Source organism: Neltuma alba, unplaced genomic scaffold, assembly GCF_004799145.2.
Source record: "Neltuma alba isolate B1F8T4 unplaced genomic scaffold, ASM479914v2 tig00013210_pilon, whole genome shotgun sequence".
Lineage (NCBI taxonomy): Eukaryota > Viridiplantae > Streptophyta > Magnoliopsida > Fabales > Fabaceae > Neltuma > Neltuma alba.
Genome location: NW_021637515.1, coordinates 90,770 through 110,174, shown reverse-complemented (window position 1 = coordinate 110,174; position 19,405 = coordinate 90,770). Strand labels below are relative to the sequence as shown.

The following is a 19,405-nucleotide window of genomic DNA, read 5'->3' as shown; positions in this document are numbered from 1 at the left end:
ATCATCAAAATAACACTGTGTTATATAATTTTATTGATTATAACCATTTAAAAATTTTCATTGAACAGCCCTTATATTAGGCATCAAGCTTATTATTAGCTTTCTTGTTCTAACTTATTAAAAAGCCTCTAACTTTCTTACCCAATTTTCATAATCATGTATACTAGACTCACAAATCTAGACTATATCTTGGGCTCAAATATTTGTTTTTGATAACATATCCAAGAGGTTCTCTATTCATAATGAGTTTCTCAAGTCTTTCTCCCTTTTGGTTTACTGTCTCATAGTCCTTTCTCTTATCTGTTCAAGAACCTAAGCTAGCTTACAACTATTATATATGCTATTTTCTCATGGCACTCTCAACTATAATCAAAATGCTAAACATCCATCTTATCATCAATTGAACTTAAAGGAAGGAATATCAATGAGTACCATGAAACTTATCAGGATCAACTTAAATCATTAAACGTTCTCTAGTCATTTAAAGTTCCTATCCCCATTAGAAACCTCAAACAACAAGTCATCCTTAAATTAAACTCTAATTTCTATACATGGACAATACATTCAAACCTATCTTTAAAACCCAAAATCACAACCTAGCACTTAAAGCATTTAGGACCATTCCTTATCTTTAATTCATAGTGCCTACATAAATATCCATATCTTAACATATAACTGCAAAGCCATAACTAAATGATGTATCTCACACGGGCAAATCATTCTAGCCTCTTGCTAAAATCTCTGTTCTGATACCATAAATGTAACAACTAACTTTCTATATACTAATAGGGTCATCTTAATGTCTGTCAAACACTAACGCCATGTTTTTGACATAGGAAAAGACAGAGAAATTTTTTTTCCCTTCAACATTAGAATCCATCAATCAAATATTTCAAACCTTTGGAATAACTGATGAGTGATCCACAATCAACCCTACTTTCAACTTAATCTATTATTACCTAGAATAATTTCATACTGTGAAATCTCATAATATTATGTTAAAAATATATCAACCATCTTGGTTGACAGCACATACCTACACCCAATAGTGCTCTCCTCTTTATGGAGGATACAAAATAATATTTACATAAAGCAAGTAAAGTTACTTACCCATATAACATATATAATGGTATAAATATTAACTTGTCAAAATATTCTACTACTACGTACAAAATATAGCAGGCATTCCAGCTTTTCAACCAGCTCACCTTCTTCTTAGGTAGCCTCCTTATCCTTCAATCTACTAGCCTTTGTTGTTCATCATAGATAAGAGGGTGAGATTCTAAAGAATTCCATAATAGTAATTTCCATCAAACACATATGCAGATTATATAAAGCATGCAAAACAAGCCAAAGTGGAACATAACTTTGCAAGCTAATGCAATTAAGCATTTATGTGTAATGATAGCCAAGCTAAATAAATAATGCACAAATAATTAGCAGATACTATCCCATGTCTATCAGCTACATGTGATCATGGCTAAATAATCCATGCAAGGTGTAATCACCTTTGCAATTAAGCATATAAAACTCGTCATTTAACCTCTATTATGGTAGAAGAGGAAAACCATTATAACAACCTACCATAGGAGAAAAGAAATTAGCATATATTTTAAAACTGACATGCAAACCTGTGGGCCGAAACCCAAAATTTATTGCATGCAACCATTATTCATCTCATTTTATTGGGCCTCTAAGCCTCAAGCCCTGGTAAACAAAAGAATCACACATAAACCCGTCCAATTGTCAAATAAACAAAGGCTAGAATTTCATGAAACGTCAGAAATGACCTCTAGCCAAACAAAATAAGGAGTTAAATATTTCTCTCGTTTGCAATCATACTATGACCAACAAAATATTTCAAAATAAACTTATATGTGGCAATATACAATCAACAATACATAGCATACAGGCTAGAGGCATTACTGCTGAAGTAGCTCAAGCCTCTGCGTCCCTCCCTAGCAGCGAATGCCTAGAGCCTTCACCTAAAAAGATTTTAAACCATGGGGTGAGACTAAAGCCCCAGTAACCAAGATTTCCAATTCAGAGTATAGACTAGTAGGTGCTCATCAGGTGTCAAGTGGGGCAATTAACATGTAATCTCATAAACATTAGCCACAAAACTCATACAAGTGCAATGATGCAACCCATCAACCATATCCCTCATTGTGGGAGATTCTTAAGAGTCGAAATTAGCCTATCCCTCACTATGGGGGGTGTAAAGAGCCTAAATAGCCTATCTCTCACTATGGGGGATGTATGGAGCCAACCATTATGCATTAATGGAGGCCTTACCATGTGGTAGTATCAATTATGTCTCTCACTATATCCCAACACATGAATCATACTTGAGCATTTTGCCAAAAAGTAAGTCCACATTTCAAAAGTACTTCAATAGATGACATAACATCTAAATTTTCCAAAACATTCAGCATCATACAAAACCTCGCAAGACAAATTTTCCTTTTCAATATACAAAATACATTTCGATCATAAATTGTTACCTAGAGTGAGAAAATAACAAAACTACTCACAATACCATGATAGCATGTACAAAGAATTGAAAAGTGGTTACCTCTCGATTGAGCAAGGATTTACAAACCACCAACGATGCCCCGTGCACCAACAAGACTTATAACTAGTCTACACCAGCACACAACCACACAACCACCATGTATTAGTTATCAAACTAATGAAATGGTCAAAGTAACACTTGGGGACACAAAATTCCTAACCTCCACCAAAATTCTACCCAACTCAAAAGGCCAAACCATCATAGCAATACTCCAAAAGCCACAAGAGTCAATTAGAACTTTAGTCCCCTTTCACAGCATCAAGTGGATACACAACCTCAAAGACCCACTCTAGGAATTTCACACCTAAACGCCCAAAGCAAACATATCAAGTCCTAACAACATTCTAAACCGATTAGACACTCAATTTAACCCACATTATCATAGTCCAAACCACAAAACTCAAATTCAACCTCTGCATCATCATCCTCAATCATAAACCTCTATTTTTCATAAACCCTAACTTCCAAAACTTCAAAATCTCCAAGCCCAAGAAAACTACACTAATTAAACACATAGACTACCCCACAACAATCATTTAAACTCAAAACAATCTGTCAAAAACCTCAATGCCAACAAAACCTAGAAAAGCTCTAGGATTTCACTATAGAATCCTCAAAAATTCCAAGAGAAATAGTAGATTAGAGGTTAAAATCACTTATTGGAGGCAATGGACCCTTAAAAACACCTCCTCCAAGTTAAAAATTCAAAACTCTAGCAGAGCTCCAACTCCCACCTTTAGAAATTCAAATTTTCGCACATCAGACCCCCTCTTATAAATTTATACACGCGAACCTTTACCACGGCGAACTATTCCTGAGAGGGAATTACTCACTTGAGAACCTGACTTCACTATGATGAACTCCCCATTTTCACCACGGCGAGCGCTTCTCAAGAGGGAATTATTGCTCACCTAAATAACCTTTGCTGTGGCATCCCCCTAACTTCATCGTGGTGAAACCTTTTTAAGAAGAAATTCTCCCTGAACTCCTTGTTTCATTGTGGCAAACAAATCCTGAGAGGGATGGTTCACTTGCTCCTCCAACTCCCCTAAATCCCAAACCAAACACCAAAATTCAAGCTCAAACACTAACTATCCCTAAAAATCAAGGTTAGAAGGCCACTAAAATTCAATATAAAACTCAGGGCGTTACACAAGGAATTAAGGATTACATGTTTTCATGTTTTAAAATAGCAATATGGCACAAACAGACATGCAACAATCATACACAAGTGTAAGATGGGAAATAATTACTACCTAGTCAGTTTCCCTCTAAACTAAACCTTACAAATTTCTTCTTCTTTTGCTTTCTTTGTGGGCTTGAGCATATATCAAAACCTATCATATTTGTAAAGGTAGATCAATGTTTGGTCCAACTATAGCTCATAATTGAATAATGCTCTTTAAATCCCAAATCTTCTTTAATCTCTATCTTTACTTAGTAATTGGTTATCCTGGACAAGTTTCTTATTCCAACTACTTTCGTTGGAAATTTTCCTTCCTTATCTTAACCCATATAGTTACTTTACATAATAACTGTCATCTTGGTCAAAATATTATATATATATATATATATAATTGTATCAATTGATTTTACTTTATTTTTCCAAAATAATTCTATGAGCTCTGTTAGCTTTTATTCGCAATTAACATAATACTTATCATTTAAATCCAAGCTAAGCAATTTCAATTTCCAACCATCTATTAATCTTCTTAATCTTTGGTCTAACATTCCTCCAACAATCTTTCTAATCAATTGTCAATTTTTAACTCTTACCTTAATCATTTACTGTATACTATTAAGTCCCAAATATATACCTTAAAATAATTTCCAAACACTATAACAATTAATCCATTTATAATGTCCATTCACCATTTAGAAACCCCAAACAAACCTCAACAATAAATTTCAAATCAATTCCCTACTTGATTTCTTTCATCCCCAAAGCAACCACCAAGTTTAGTTCTAAGTTCGATCATTAAATAAATTCATCTCCTTCATGTTGAAACAATGGCTGGCTGAACAAGGGAGAGGAATAGAACCTTGGCTTCCAACTTCATTCCATCCATTCATCAATTAGGCATGTCTAGGTGCTTAGTATATATGATTCTTCAATTCCATATGATTCTAAAATATTATATAGCATCAGAATAGTGCGTTTCTCATCAATTCCAGCCTATAAAATTATGAACCTTAATACGTGGGTACATTAATTTGCATACAGGTCCATATATCATCTAGACCATACAAAATTTCTACACCATTTGGACACTTAAAAACATTTTCAGAAACTTTGTGTAGTAGTATACTTTGTTCTGGAAATCTTTCCAGTTTAAAATCATGTGTCCCAATTTAAATTTTGCAACACTCATCTTGATATTTTATACCAACACTATATAATATATAACCATTAACTTCTAGGTGCCCTTAACCAACTTTTAAAATTCCTAGCTTCAATAAGAGCATCTAAGTCATCATTTTAATATCTCTAAGCATGGTTTAGTAATCTATAATAATAATTATTTAGCGCCTATTGTCACACCTTACTATAATATTGACTTAGGTTCCTTTCAAAATCATTTTTGACCACATTGGATGGTTTTGGGCTCACTTTTTACTATAAAAACGCTGATTTTCAGATTTTTACTGTTCATCAGGTAAAAATCCAGTTTTTCTGGCCCAACTTAAAAAATTCATAACTTATTCTACAAAAATCCAATTGGGGTGGTTCAAAATTCTACTTAAAGCTCTTTAAGTCCTCTTTCAAGAAAAAATAATCTCATTGTCCAATTCTTTATGAGAAAGCGTCAGGTTTTTGAGAAAACAACACTGTCCATTTGCCAAAAACCCTGATGTCCAGATTCTGACCATTAACTTTGAAAAATCATTATAAATCGTATACTGGGCCATTTTTAACGTATTAGCTATCAATTTGAAGCTCAGGATGTCATCTTTCATCATACCAAATTTCACAATTTAAAGCGTTCAGAAACATAATCAAAAAGTCACGTGAACCAGTCAGGGTCAGTGTGCTTCCAGCACTGTTAGTTTAATATGTACATGACCAAAATATTATCACGAAATTTTGTGGCTAAACTCCACAAATCAACCTTCAATCTGCAGCTTCCCCTTGGAGGATTCAGGTCCTAAAATGTTACATTATTTTTGGGGGATGAGATTTTTGAAAATCCCAGTAGCAAATTAACCAACTATAACACCAAGCAAGCATCATTATTATGCATGATCATATTAGCTACTATTGGTGAACTAACATGCTTATCATTTGGCAAACTCAAACATGCAAAGGCCAAAGCAAGATACTATAAAGAGCAGCCATATAACAATCAAGAAAGCTCAACCACAATAATAGTAATTAACCATACAATAATCAACAATGCTAGTTAGTGGTAGTAGCTAGGTTTAACTTACTCCCTTGTTCCAAAAGTCTTAGCCTTTCTTCCTTCTCCTCTTTCCCTTGGCAAATATCAAACCCTAACCATGTGATCCAAAAAATGGCAGCAAGAATCATTATCCAACCATGAAAAAGCAAGAATATACATCAAAATGATTCTTGAACCATAAAGTTCCCTCCTTTGTTCACTAGTTTTAGATTTGGTTCTCTTTAACCCTAAAAATCACTCCTTAACTTGTTCCTACATGGATTTTCATGTAGATTCCAAAAATGGGCTTAGATTTATGAAAATAAATTTGCTTCTTCCACCCACACCTTGACCGAACCACTAGAGGTTTTGACCCAAAATTTTCAGCTTTGCTTTTAAGCTTCCAACACTTGTTTCTTCTAGTCTACCCTACACCATTCCTCATTTTAAGCATCATAGAAGCCTTAAAACAATGAAAAGCTCATCCTAGGGTCCAGTTCTTCACTTGGCCAAAAATAAATCTCACAACAACAACCATGAAAAATGCTTTAAAATCACTTAAACTCACTTGCCAACACTAGGATCTAGCTTGTGTTGTTGTGTCTTAGCAAGTGTTATGATCAAAACTTCTTTCCCCTTTTTATTAATCAATTCGGTCCACATTAAGAGAGGGAAGAGACAGATTTTAAACCATAAAAATGAAAGAAAACAAAGTAAGAACACCTCTAGTACCAAGATCTAACCTTGCAACTTGCTTGAATGACCAAAGGTGCTCCCTTTCTTCTTGTTTTCTCTCAAACTCTCTTTTTCTTCCACTTCCTCCCTTGCACGAAATATGGGTCTGAAAATGGGGAGGGAAGAGCTGATTAATTGGCTCAAAATATCTCAACCACCCTCTTTAATGATAGTCCAAGTGTCATTACCCTACTAAGTCTTGATTCCTCTTTCCTAATTAACATAATTCTAAATGAAATTAATTACTAAAGTCAAAATCCTCTCCATTTATGGAATGACACTTGGCTAATTCAAATCTTCTCCTTCAAGAGCTTGACACATGGCTCAATAGGATCCCTTGGATTTGCAAGACACCAATCTTGCTTTATCGGTATACTTTAGGCTCTGAGTTTAACTTTTTTTCTATAATTACAGTAACTTAGTCTCTGTAATTATTTTCTGTCAGATCCTTAATTTATTCTCCTCTTTATTATCTTCCCAAATTGCCCTCTTTGTCTCAAAATTAATTTCCTAATATTTAAATAAAAAGGAAAATTAATTTCCTTCTCTTTAGGGATTTTTCCACTTTTCACATTTATTTGGAAAAATCTTGGACACTTGAGGGTTTCCATTTAATTCCATAATTCCTTATAATTCCTTGGGATCTCATAGGAATTTTCTTAGAATTTTATTCCTCTTAAAATATTTATTTGGAATTTTCCAAATAAAATCCCTCAATTAGCCTAAATCACCCTTAAATTCTCTTATAATTTCTCTAATGGTAATTTGGTCATAAAACCAACTTTATAATTTCATATAACTCTCAAAGGATATTATCCCTATTTTTCTTAATTTTCCATGGCTCGAAATTTTTTTCCTTATTTACATTTGACCAATTTTCTTTAATTAGTCAATTTCCTATAATTGGCTTGGAAAATTACTGTAATTATTTTCCACCAAAATTCTTTGACTTTTCCTTATTATTTTTAATCCTCAATAATTTGAGAATATTTCTTATCTCTAATTATCATAATGCTGGATGTGACACCTATGAGACTTAGTCTGTTACACACTTAAACATTTGAATACTTTAGATAATCCTAATAAACTTACTGCAACTCCTATCCTTTCTATTACTTTCTCCCATTACCCTTCACTCTCTTTCTTTAAGTACTCCATAACCACACAGCAAAGCCATAAAAAAAAAAAGAGTGGAAGAATGATTAGGAAGCTCACCTTGACCGATCAATCAGTTTGCATGCTTGGTTTGAGTCTACGATCAACTTGCCAGCTAATCCCCATCCCCTCCGTCTTCCTCTCGCTTTCTCTGATCTCTCTCTCTCTCTTCTTTCAAGCCTCAGACAAAATAGAGAAGAGTAAGGAAGGTTGGTGGCTTTTAAGGGCAGGTGAAATATCCATTATGCCCTTCACTTAATTTCTCATTTCTAATGCTATCCTTCCTCTATAATTTTGAAATTATGAAATAAATCCAGAAGTTATTCCACAATATATTATATGGATTTTTATTATCCAATAGCTTCTTTGTCCCCTAAAATAATTTCCATAAAAATTTTGGGTCAAAAATCTTCTCCTAGCTCTTTTTTCTTGAATTTCTTAGGAAAATAGTCATTAATTCCAGAAATTAATCCTTAACCCATCTTAAGGATTTTATGCCTCAATTAGCTTCTTTACTTCATGAAATAATTATTCTTAAATTTTCAACTCAAATCCGTATCTCTAATTATTTTTCCTTGAATTTCTAGCAAAATAAGTCATTTCTGCTCCAAAAATTAAGTTTAAAATTATTTAAGCCATTTTTAGGGAAATGGGCTTCTCCATAAAATTTACAAGATCTCAAAATTAATTCCCTATAATTTTCTCCATTTTCATTTAGGCTTTAAATAATTTTAAATAAAATTTCTCTTTTTTGCTTTTCCTAAGTTGGCAAATTTTGGGTGTTACAGAATAACTCAATTTTGATTTTCCCAGATTTAGTTATAATTTTTCAAAATTTGCCAAATTATGAGTTGCTATGAATAGTAACCTGAGGACTATATTTTTCAAAGTTAATTTTTTTAAAACTTTTGGCCATCAAATGTGATTCCATTTGCTTTTAATTGGTTAGTTATTTGGTGTAAAGTGAAGATGTTATATAAGGCTTTTTCATGAAGGCATTATAAGAACAAAAAAGAATAATTAGAAGCCAAAACAGAGGTGGAAATTCTTATTTGAGGTAGAAGAACTTCATTTTCCAGGAGTAAAGTGAGCTACGGCATACTCTGATTTGGCTGCAACCCAACAGAAATAGAGACAAACTTGATCATGGTGCAAAAAATTTAGGCCACTGCACACTCATTGATAACAAGACGCACAGCTCAACTAAGCCTAAAAATTTTAAGGCCACATTTTGACTTTGGCCACCATTATGTACTTCTTGGACATTCTAGGGAGCTTTGCATGCTAGGATTTGGGTGCTTGAAGAGTTTGGAGCAAGGGATTGAGATTTGGAAAAGATTTGGAGCTTCATCTTCTTGTTTTTTCTACTTCCACTTTCTTTCCTCTCTTATAATATGCTATAGCTGTGAATTTTCTTTGTATTTGTTGCTTGTGGCTGACTATGAATAGCTAAATACTTTGTTCTAGGATTATTTTCGATATAAGGCTTGTATGGATCAATTCTTGATTACTCATCTCATTTTGTGATTAATGATATGTGTGTGTGTGTGTGTGTGTTTATTTTATTCTTTTCTTAATGCTTCTAAATGCTTGATCACCATTTAGTTGATTTGTTCACTTGATTAATGTTTGAGAAGGCTATGTTGAGTGTAGAACTTAGATAAAATTGTGTAAAAACTTAAAGTTTACTTGTTAAATGGATGGTTTTATTGGTAAGATAGAGATATACTTACCAACTTTGCATAGTCACTTTAGAATTAGAACTTAAAATTAGGTTTTATTAATAGGAACAAGAGATTGAGCAATTAATGAAATTAAACAATTGTTCTTGAATTAAGAAATCTTTTACAAGTACTTTTTGAATCCTAGACTAATATATATTTTCATTAAGAACATTTATGAGTGGAGATAAATTAAAGGTAATGCAAAGGGAATGAATAATCCTAGGTCCTTTTTATCCCTTAAAAGTTTAAGAATAAATTATTTTCATTACTTTCTAGTTTTAAAATTAGTTTTCAAAATTCACTTTACCCCTCAAAAATATTTGTTTAGTTCACTTTTATTAAATTCACTTAGTCTTTTGTTTGATCTTGGTTTTTGCACAAATCTCTATGGAAACGATTTTTTCTCATTATTGTATGACCCATGCACTTGCAGTGTGAACAGGATTCGAGCAAACGACTGTTTATGTTTTCATTGTTTAATTGGTAACATGAATATGTTTTATTCATGTTTAATTTCATTTATTGTTTCTATATAATTTTTTACAATCATTAATATTCAATTTTATTGTCTTCTAAGAGCTTTGTGGCCGTACTACATAGATCAAGGCTTACCCTACTCCTTGTCAAAGCCAGCTAGTTCAACTTAATGTCCTCATGGAAGAAAGTGAATGTATTCATCACCATTATTTACTATTCAACTAAATATAGTTTATTGATATCATTAAGTAATATATTTTCCTTTGCCATTCTTTATAGTACCCACATCAGCCAAATGAAAGCTCAGATTGTGGGTATTTGTGATAAAATTCATGAAGAAGATACTTATGCACAATTCGGACATAATCCCTGCAAAAATAATATGCATTTGTTAAAGTTTAATTTATATATTTTAGAATTATACTTAAGGTAGCTATCCATTTGTATCTAACTTTAATTTGTTTTTGTTGTGGTTTTGGCAATTGGCCAATTTTAGTTTTGGCTTAGGATTTGGCCAATTTAGTTTTGTTTTTGCCTTTCATACTTGTCTAATTTTGATTTAGCTTTAGACCACATTGTATGACATTTGGTTTGTTAAAATATATATAATGTAAATTTCTGTTTGGTGGTTAATTATATTGAGATGTCTAATATTTGTTGCTGCCTAGTTCTGTTTATTGTAGTATGCTTTCTATTTTTTTTCATAATGCAGGGGGCTGCTAGAAAAACAGCCACCCTATTTTGTAAAAAAAAAAAAAAAGAATACCAACAATACTTAACAATTATATTCAATTAATAATCGTCAAGTATTTATCACAATATTTGATGTTTATTGTCAATAACCGTCAAGTATCGATCAAGTTTCAATAACCTTCAAGTAAAGAAAACTAGAAGATGATAAATAGGATCACAATACTTGATGATTTTATTATTAAAACTGTTAAGTATTCTCACAAATATTTAACAGTTAATAACCATCAAGTATTGGCCATACAAATATATGACGCCTACATATTTGATAGTTATTAACCGTTAAGTATTGACTAAAATAACTATCAATTATTTACATTTTGTAGTAGTGTTGCTTTAATTTAATTACATTAAATCTGTATTCCCATCCAATAAAACGCATTAAATCATTTTACCAAAAAAACGCATTAAATAAGATTTAAAGCGTATTTTTCGAGTATTATATGAGTTCATGACATCATTTGTGTTTTCTTTGGCATCATGATCATTAGAAACTGATCAATGAATCACGCCAGACGGAGACATGTATTGGGTCAGTGACTTAAAAAGTTGGCAAAAATGATCTTATCAAACATAGCTCATACCATAAAAATATGTTTATTATGTTTTTGGAATATAAATGAAAATATTTATTATCAGATCTTTTTAAAATTTAAGAGATTAAAATGTCAACTTTAAAGAGGCAAATTTTTAAATAACAATGATGACTGACAAACGAGAGGAATAAAAACATTATGGATTTCGTGATAAAGTGTATCATTACATAATTGAAAAGTTTACCTTTTAAAATTTTAAAATGAGAATATAACTTCTATAATCTATTTTCTAATTTATTGAAGCATTTCACGCGGTGCTCATACCAGTCCTTATTATTCATAAACGGTCCGGTATAAACAACCTCCTCTAACTATGACGAACTTCTTTGATACTAATTTAAAATTTTAAAAGCTTTAATTGTGTTTAACTAAATTTATTAATTTGCATAAAATAATTAATAAGAGCTCATAAAAAAAATATAGTTTCCGTTCCACGGAACAAGGACATATAAATATAGTTCTTAAGCCAGTAAACACGCTGAATGAAATATTTTGTCAATCTCTATGGATATATTACTTGCACGCAACTTCACTACTCTTCACATGAGCCTATAAAACTTTTAATAATGTAAACAACATCAACAATATGGGTTATTTATTAACAAGTGACATTGATGATGGCAACCTCGTTCATTTAATTTTTTATCATATAATAAAATATAAACACCAGAGGTTAAAAGCGTTTATATATTTGTTATCCTTTATCCAATACAAGAAATTCACATATCAATTATGTCGATAGAAGGTCGAACTTGCAATTTCACGCTTAAGAGAGATTTAAGGCCGACTACTATAGATGTACATAGAAGTAGTTTATAAAAGAAATAATCCCAAAAAAAATACTTTTAAATTTCAAAATTTCTAATCAGTATTGTTAACTATACTTAATCAATTAACAACGTTTGTAAAGCAAATGACGACACATTTTTGTAGTCATTCCTGATTTAGGATTTCAAAATTTTACAGGTATTTTTTTTTTTGGATTTTCCTTTTATAAATTGTTTGATATTGTAAATGAGATAAGCACCAAGAAATTGGCTGCATGTTGAAATAATCTCTGAAGAAATGGTCTATAATCGGTTTGAACTGATCAGAGATATATTTTGCCATGTATGTATCGTTCAAAAAGAAATAAAAATATTCAAACTATAGGCATACGTGAATAAGAAGAGGACAGGTTGGATTAAAAAAAAGAAGAAAAAGGACAATTGTAGTGACAGAAATAGTTTACTATATATCTCTTGATGCCATCCTCATGTCATCCACTAGATTTAACTATAAAATAAGTGAAAATACAGGTGTCCTTTGGTCAATGATCAGAAGCAACAAGTAAGTTAAAGAGATAAGCACTACGAAAATAGGTTAATCCCTGAAGAAATGGTGAAGCCACCATCATCTCCTACACATCATCGACATCTTCGTCACACACTCACTCACACACACACACACACACACACACACAAACACACAGAGATACACACACAACATATAAACATAGACAAATCACACAATAAGACACTCATCCTCTGCATGCTAAGTGACGATGACCCTCGAAATGGAAGTAATCTCCAAAGAAACCATAAAACCTTCGTCTCCAACCCCTCCCGATCTTCGACGTTACCAACTCTCTTTCCTCGACCAAGTCTCTCCATTAGTGTATAATCCTCTTGTCCTGTTTTACGCTGATCATAATGTTTCTGCGAATCCTAGACAGGATAGCTCCGACATGCCCTCCATTACCGACCACCTCAGAAGATCATTGTCCCATGTTCTAACTCACTACTATCCTCTCGCTGGGCGACTCATAGATAATACCTTCATAGACTGTAACGACGAGGGAGTGCCATACTCAGAAACCAGAGTGAAGGGCCAGCTCTTGGATTTTATTCAAAACCCTAACCCTTCTGAACTTAACTATTTGCTTCCATTTCAACTTGACAAGGTCACTGAGATAACCTTCGGTGTTCAGGTTAATGTCTTCGAGTGTGGTGGGTTTGCAATTGGCGTTTGTATGTCTCACCAGATCTCAGATGCTTTGTCGTTTTTCACGTTTCTCAATTGTTGGGCTTCTCTTGCTCGTGGTAATGGACAAGCTGAGTTGACAAGTAATCCAAGGTTTGTGTTTCTAATCAACGGTTCAAACATTTCCATTCTTTTAATAGCAAAACCCTTCCATCTTCGTGAGACTGTTGAGTTTGAAGAAGTTTTTTTCTTTACAATGTTTTGTTAACAAATTTTCTATCAAGTACAACTTTTCTTTCTCTTTTCTTTGGGGAAATGTTTTATTAAAATACAGCATGTCAAATTCTCCAATCGCCATGTGTCCTAATTTTAAAATATTAATATTTAATAGTATTTAATTATAAATCCATATGAAACAAAAAAGGACACATGATCATGGAACTTGATATAGTGGATATAAGTAACTTGACATAAGTTTTTTTTTTTCCTTTATTAAAATTTAGAAAGGAAAAACTACTTCAGTATTTTCTCTCACAATCAACTTCTTTTGGGATTTGAGTCTTTTGCCGTTAGCAAAATTGTTTAGTTTATCGAGAGAGATAAACATAAAAGAAAAAAAAAATCATTGTACGTAGAGGAAAATATTGTTATGCAAACTCATTTTTGTATCAGTAATGTACAATAACTAGATGGTTGTAATTTGACTCTTTTGTATAACTTTCGATTTAATACTTAAATTTTGTGATAATATGGGCACTAGTTTTCTCTTTAAGTTGTTCAAGGTTTGCATTACTTGCCAATCAAAATGGGTCACATGGGTATTTAATTGTCAAAAATTATATTGACATTAATTAATTAAGAAAACCGTGTGGATTGTTTGTTTGACCCATTTAACCCAATATTTTACTCACACGACTTGAGTAAATTAGGATTTAATTTCACCTCTTTGTAGAATTCTCTTCCCAAACTTATGATTTCATACGGGCACACATTATCCAATTCAACATGTCATCCTAATCAGTTTTTAATAACTGGAACTATATTTCTTTGTGATAGGTTTGTGTCGGCTAATCTCTTCCCACCGAAAAACACAACAGGATTTGATGCTAGATCTGGGATCGTAAAGGACAACAAAATCTCCAAAAGGTTTATTTTTAATGCTTCAGTTATCGAAGCTCTCAAGACAAAATATGCTCAAACCGATGAGAAGCTCCCTTCAAGAGTAGAAGCCTTATCAGCTTTCATATGGAGTCGTTACGTGGCATCCACACAAGATACCCATGGCCCACAAAAAACCTACGCCGTGGTTCACGCCGTCAACCTCCGTCCGAGGATGGAACCTCCGTTGCCTCCGGCCTCCTTCGGAAATTATTACCGTTTTACGATGACGCTTATTCCAACATTAGAGAAAGAAGAGGAATGTAACCATGGAGTTCTGTTTATAAAACAGGTAAGAGAGCAAATGAAGAAGATCGACAAGGATTATGTGAGAAGAATCCAGGAAGGAGCAAGTGAACATTTGGATTTCCTTAAGGATAGTTCGGACAGAGTACTTGTGAAGAGAGAGATGGTTGCATTTAACTTCACCAGTTTGTGTAGGTTTCCAATATACGATGCTGATTTTGGTTTCGGGAAACCTACGTGGGTAGGATCCTGCGCATTGACTTTTAAGAATCTGGTTGCGTTTATCGACACCAAGCATGGTGGTGGCATCGAGGCCTACATTAACTTAACGTTGGAAGATATGGCCAAGTTCGAAGCTGACAAGGAATTTCTGGCGTGTGTTAATAAATCAGAATAGTTTATCCATGCTAGTCTATATTGTCCTATGCTAAAATAGACAAGTTCCGGATCATTAGAACTTTAAATCCAAGTGTGTGTAGACAAAAACAGAAAGTAGTACAAGAATGTGTCAGGTCTTGGTAAATTTCATCTTGCATCCCCCCTTTCCACTAAAAAAGAACTGTTTATAGGCGTTTATGTTATGATATGTCCATATTTGGTATATATACGATACACCAGCCTGAATCAAGGAATTAGAGTTGCTTATATATCTGGTCTTAATTATGCTAAATGTTTTTTTAAATTAAATTATTCAGTCTTCACATAGAGACAGATAAAAGACAATTAAGGACGAATATCTTATAATATTGATAGCTAAGAAATTTTAAAATTTAATACTTTTTTGAATCCTAAATATATATGGGAGCTAATTAGTGATTTTACTTTGATCCTAAATATAATGTTGTGTTTATTATGATGGAACTTGGGTCAAAGAATTGGGAGTGGAAGTGAAACCCATAAATTGAGCTGTTTGTTTTGTGGGAATCCAGTTCCATGCTGAAAAATCCTCTCCTCATTTAATAAAATATTTAATTATTTTAAGAAATGAATCATAGTAGAAAAAGGGCTCACTACTTTATCGCTTAGGAGTCTAGACATAAAAGAATGCCTATAACCAAGCAGCAAAAACCCTCAAAAGTTTAGGGTGCAATAACCACCCACAAACCCATTTCACACAAATAGGAGACTAAGGGCACAAGAGAAAAGGAACGATTCCAACCCACTAGTTATACACTTTTTGAACTCAAGTAAACGTAGCATATAATCCTTTACATATCCAAATCAAATTGTCCTCAAAGATATCCAAAATAAATAAATAAAATTTTTAGATTCACGATCATCCCATTCACAAATATTTTATGGCTTATAGCAATTCTAACAACACCCCACAGTTACAATTATTTAAAGCCAATAAGCAATATGTATGATTCAAAACAAAAGAGATGTGGGCTCTAAATGACAATATGCCTAAATCATCACAAAGATGGGTGAAAGGCCTAGAAGTTGTAATTACTTAAGCCTCTGGCCACTTCCCTTCATACTAAGTAGAGCTAGAATGCTCTCTTGAAAATAGTGAATTAATAACGAGGTGAGACGTAAAGTCCTAGTGACCAAGTATTAATTTATGACAGATACAAGTAGGATGACAAGTTGATGAAGTAGTGCTTAAATATAATTTAAGCAATAAATGTACTTTAATAGATACAACCACATGCAAAGAGTATGTCTCACTATCCACAACACAATTAATACAAAAGTAGACATATGTAAAAACATAATGAAATATGCTCTCCCATCACCATACTCCTTCTTATGACTCCTTGACAAGGATCCAGACTTTCTATGCTGAGTAACCTGACCAAAGGCCACCCCACTCACATCAAGTAACAAGTCCTCTCCTACACCTATACCGCCTAAAAATGGACTATAGTGCAAGAGGTATCTACCCAAGAGCTTGTTCTCAATTCTGGGCCATGGAAAAGGCCAAACACTATGATTAGTAGTGTACACATGCTGAGCAGACTTCAAAAACAATTATCCTCCACATAACATAATCCCAACCTCCACATATGAACCCCATGCATGGTTATAATGTAAATTAAAAATATCATAGTTTCAAAGTCAGATGATATAATTCCAAACAAATTACAGCACATTTTCATTTTATTTAATAACATAATATTAGGATATCAAATTCAGCGTAATGAGAAAACATAATTCCCAATAAAATACAACTCATGTATAATTAAATCGATATACTTCCCACTTCAGCAAAATTTGTCGTATAAGAAAATACATACTTCATTTATAGATACACTTTTACAAATTTAATTTGAGAAAATAAAAGCATAATAAACACCTTACAATCTAAGGCATGCATATAAAATAAATTAATCCCAATTACCTCTACTCCAAGCTTAACATCATAGCTTGAGAACTAAGAGCATAATTACAGACTTCAAAGTACAAGATAATTTACAAATAATATAGACACAATTTAATATAAAGAAATAAATAACTTGATTATATAAAATATATATTTACTACCCATAGTTCTAACTCCAAATTAAAATTCGCAATTATTTATTCTAACATTATTTAAAATTTTTCTCACTCTAAATAATTCATTTAAACTATAAGCTAACTTAAAATTTTATTTTATTTAATTGTATAAGATTCTTAATTTATAACGTAAGTTTCAAACTTCAAAAATTTTCTAATAGTATATCCTTAGCATTTTTAACATTTTAAACCGATTAAAATCTCAATAATATATCAAACAATCCAAATAAATTATTTAACTTAATTTTAATCGGTACAAATATGATATATATCATAAATGACAGATTTTTTTTAAAAAAATTTAATTTTAAATACCAAAAGTAATAAATGGACCAATCTAAACTGATTAAAATCAACTACTCATTTACTTCTAAATTCCTTTGGTCATCTATTATCAAAATTCAATACTTACTTCATACCCAAATCCCAAAATTTTTTCTAATAACTACAATAACACTGCCATTAGAAAGCTTAAATTAATGAAAAGAAATAATTTTATGTGCCTAAATTATCCCCAAAACTTGCTACTCTTCTTCATAAATGGCAGACAGTCCCCTCCATGCTCTTTCTCTTCGCCTTTCTCTTCCTCTCGCTCTCCCTTTCTTTCTTTCTTTATTTTCCTCTCGCTTTCTTTTTATCTGTGACCTTCAACCATTCCTCCCCCACTTTCTTCTTCCTTCATTAATTCCTCCCTTCAACCATCCATCGCCATTTTCTTCTTCTTCATAAATATTCCCACCTTCAGTGGAAAGGGTTTTTTTAATATATTCTATTTTTATTCTATATTTTTATAATAAAGTACTATTATTTTATAATAATAAAATATTATTATTTTATATTATTTAATTATTTTTTTGAAATCATAATAATTAATTTGTTATGCTAAAATAATATCTGGGATGTTACACATGTGGAACCCAATTCCATAAAAAATGATGGAAGTGGTTCCTTAGATAGACCCATGAAACCCATATAAGTTCCATGAAAGTGACAATTTTTGGACAACATTGTCTCCAAGTTATGAAATATTTGGACAACTTTGCCCCTCTTCCAAATAAAAAAGAAACCCTATCTCATCTTCAATTGAAACACAAGCCGCATCCCACAAGTTGGTAGAAGAAAACGAAGGTGGCAGAAGATGCAGGAAGCACAGTGGGCATTACGGTGAAACATGGCAGATGTCACAATGAAGGTAGGAGCACAAGTTGGCAAAGCACTGAGGAAGAGGATAGTAGACAAATGTGATTTTTCATATTAATATCCTTTTCCTAGATTTAGTTTCTACACCTTCTTCTTCTTGTGTTTTTCATAGGGATTATTCTAGGTTTTGTTTAAAGCTCATTCTTGATTGTCTAATTCTTCTTTTGTGGGAATTAGTTTCAATCCATGGTTACTACCTCTTAAAAAATATTATTGTACCCCTAATGCTTTCTGTTTTTTTAATAACAAAACACACATGCATTAAAAATCCAAAAGTTAAGTTTCTTCTAAGCATTTTATAAAGATTGATATGCTAGCTCCCACTGCTTGTTAAGTTCTGTTTGCCGATTTACACTTTCCCCATTAATTTATGAGGACTCGCGTTATTGTGTAGCATGAGTAATGAATTTCCAAGTTCCAAGAGCACATCTAATAGATTATAATATTTTTAAATGATTATGGTATAGGCATCTGGTACAGCTTCTGAATAATTCTTTAGGCATAGGTAAGTTAACCAAGCAAAAGAAGATGAAAAAAAAAACAATGACAAATTTATTGTTTATCAAAGCTCTAATGTATATAACAAAACCAAAGTTTTGATTCCTCTAGTATACTTTGGGTGAATTCATTGTCATGCTCTTATTCATGGTTTGTGTTAGCTTCATTTTTTTCTTTAATATTTAGTTTGAATTCGATTCTGTAACTCCTTGTAAATTAACTTTCTGATATGTTATTACATGTCTTTGTACAGCCATGGATCCAGAAACAAGTGAACTAAGTGTGCATCTATTGGTTTGGTGGTTGCTTGTTGTATTTGCTATGTACTAATATTTTATGAGTGTCTATATCACTATTTTTGTGTGTAAATGATGAATTCCTCGTCATCCATACATTGTGGATTTTTATTTTCTATGAGAGTTCATCTTTAAAATCTAGTGTATAATA

The 19,405-nt window shown here is 32.3% G+C and overlaps 1 protein-coding gene across 1 annotated transcript; it reads left to right on the top strand.

Moving 5' to 3' along the window:
- Window positions 1–12,931: 12,931 nt before the first annotated feature.
- Window positions 12,932–15,395, top strand: LOC114735499 (vinorine synthase-like). Its single transcript, XM_028923195.1, has 2 exons — window positions 12,932–13,507; window positions 14,411–15,395. The coding sequence occupies exons 1-2, from the start codon at window positions 12,936–12,938 to the stop codon at window positions 15,153–15,155; spliced, it is 1,317 nt and encodes a 438-aa protein (XP_028779028.1). The 5' UTR covers window positions 12,932–12,935; the 3' UTR covers window positions 15,156–15,395.
- Window positions 15,396–19,405: the final 4,010 nt, after the last annotated feature.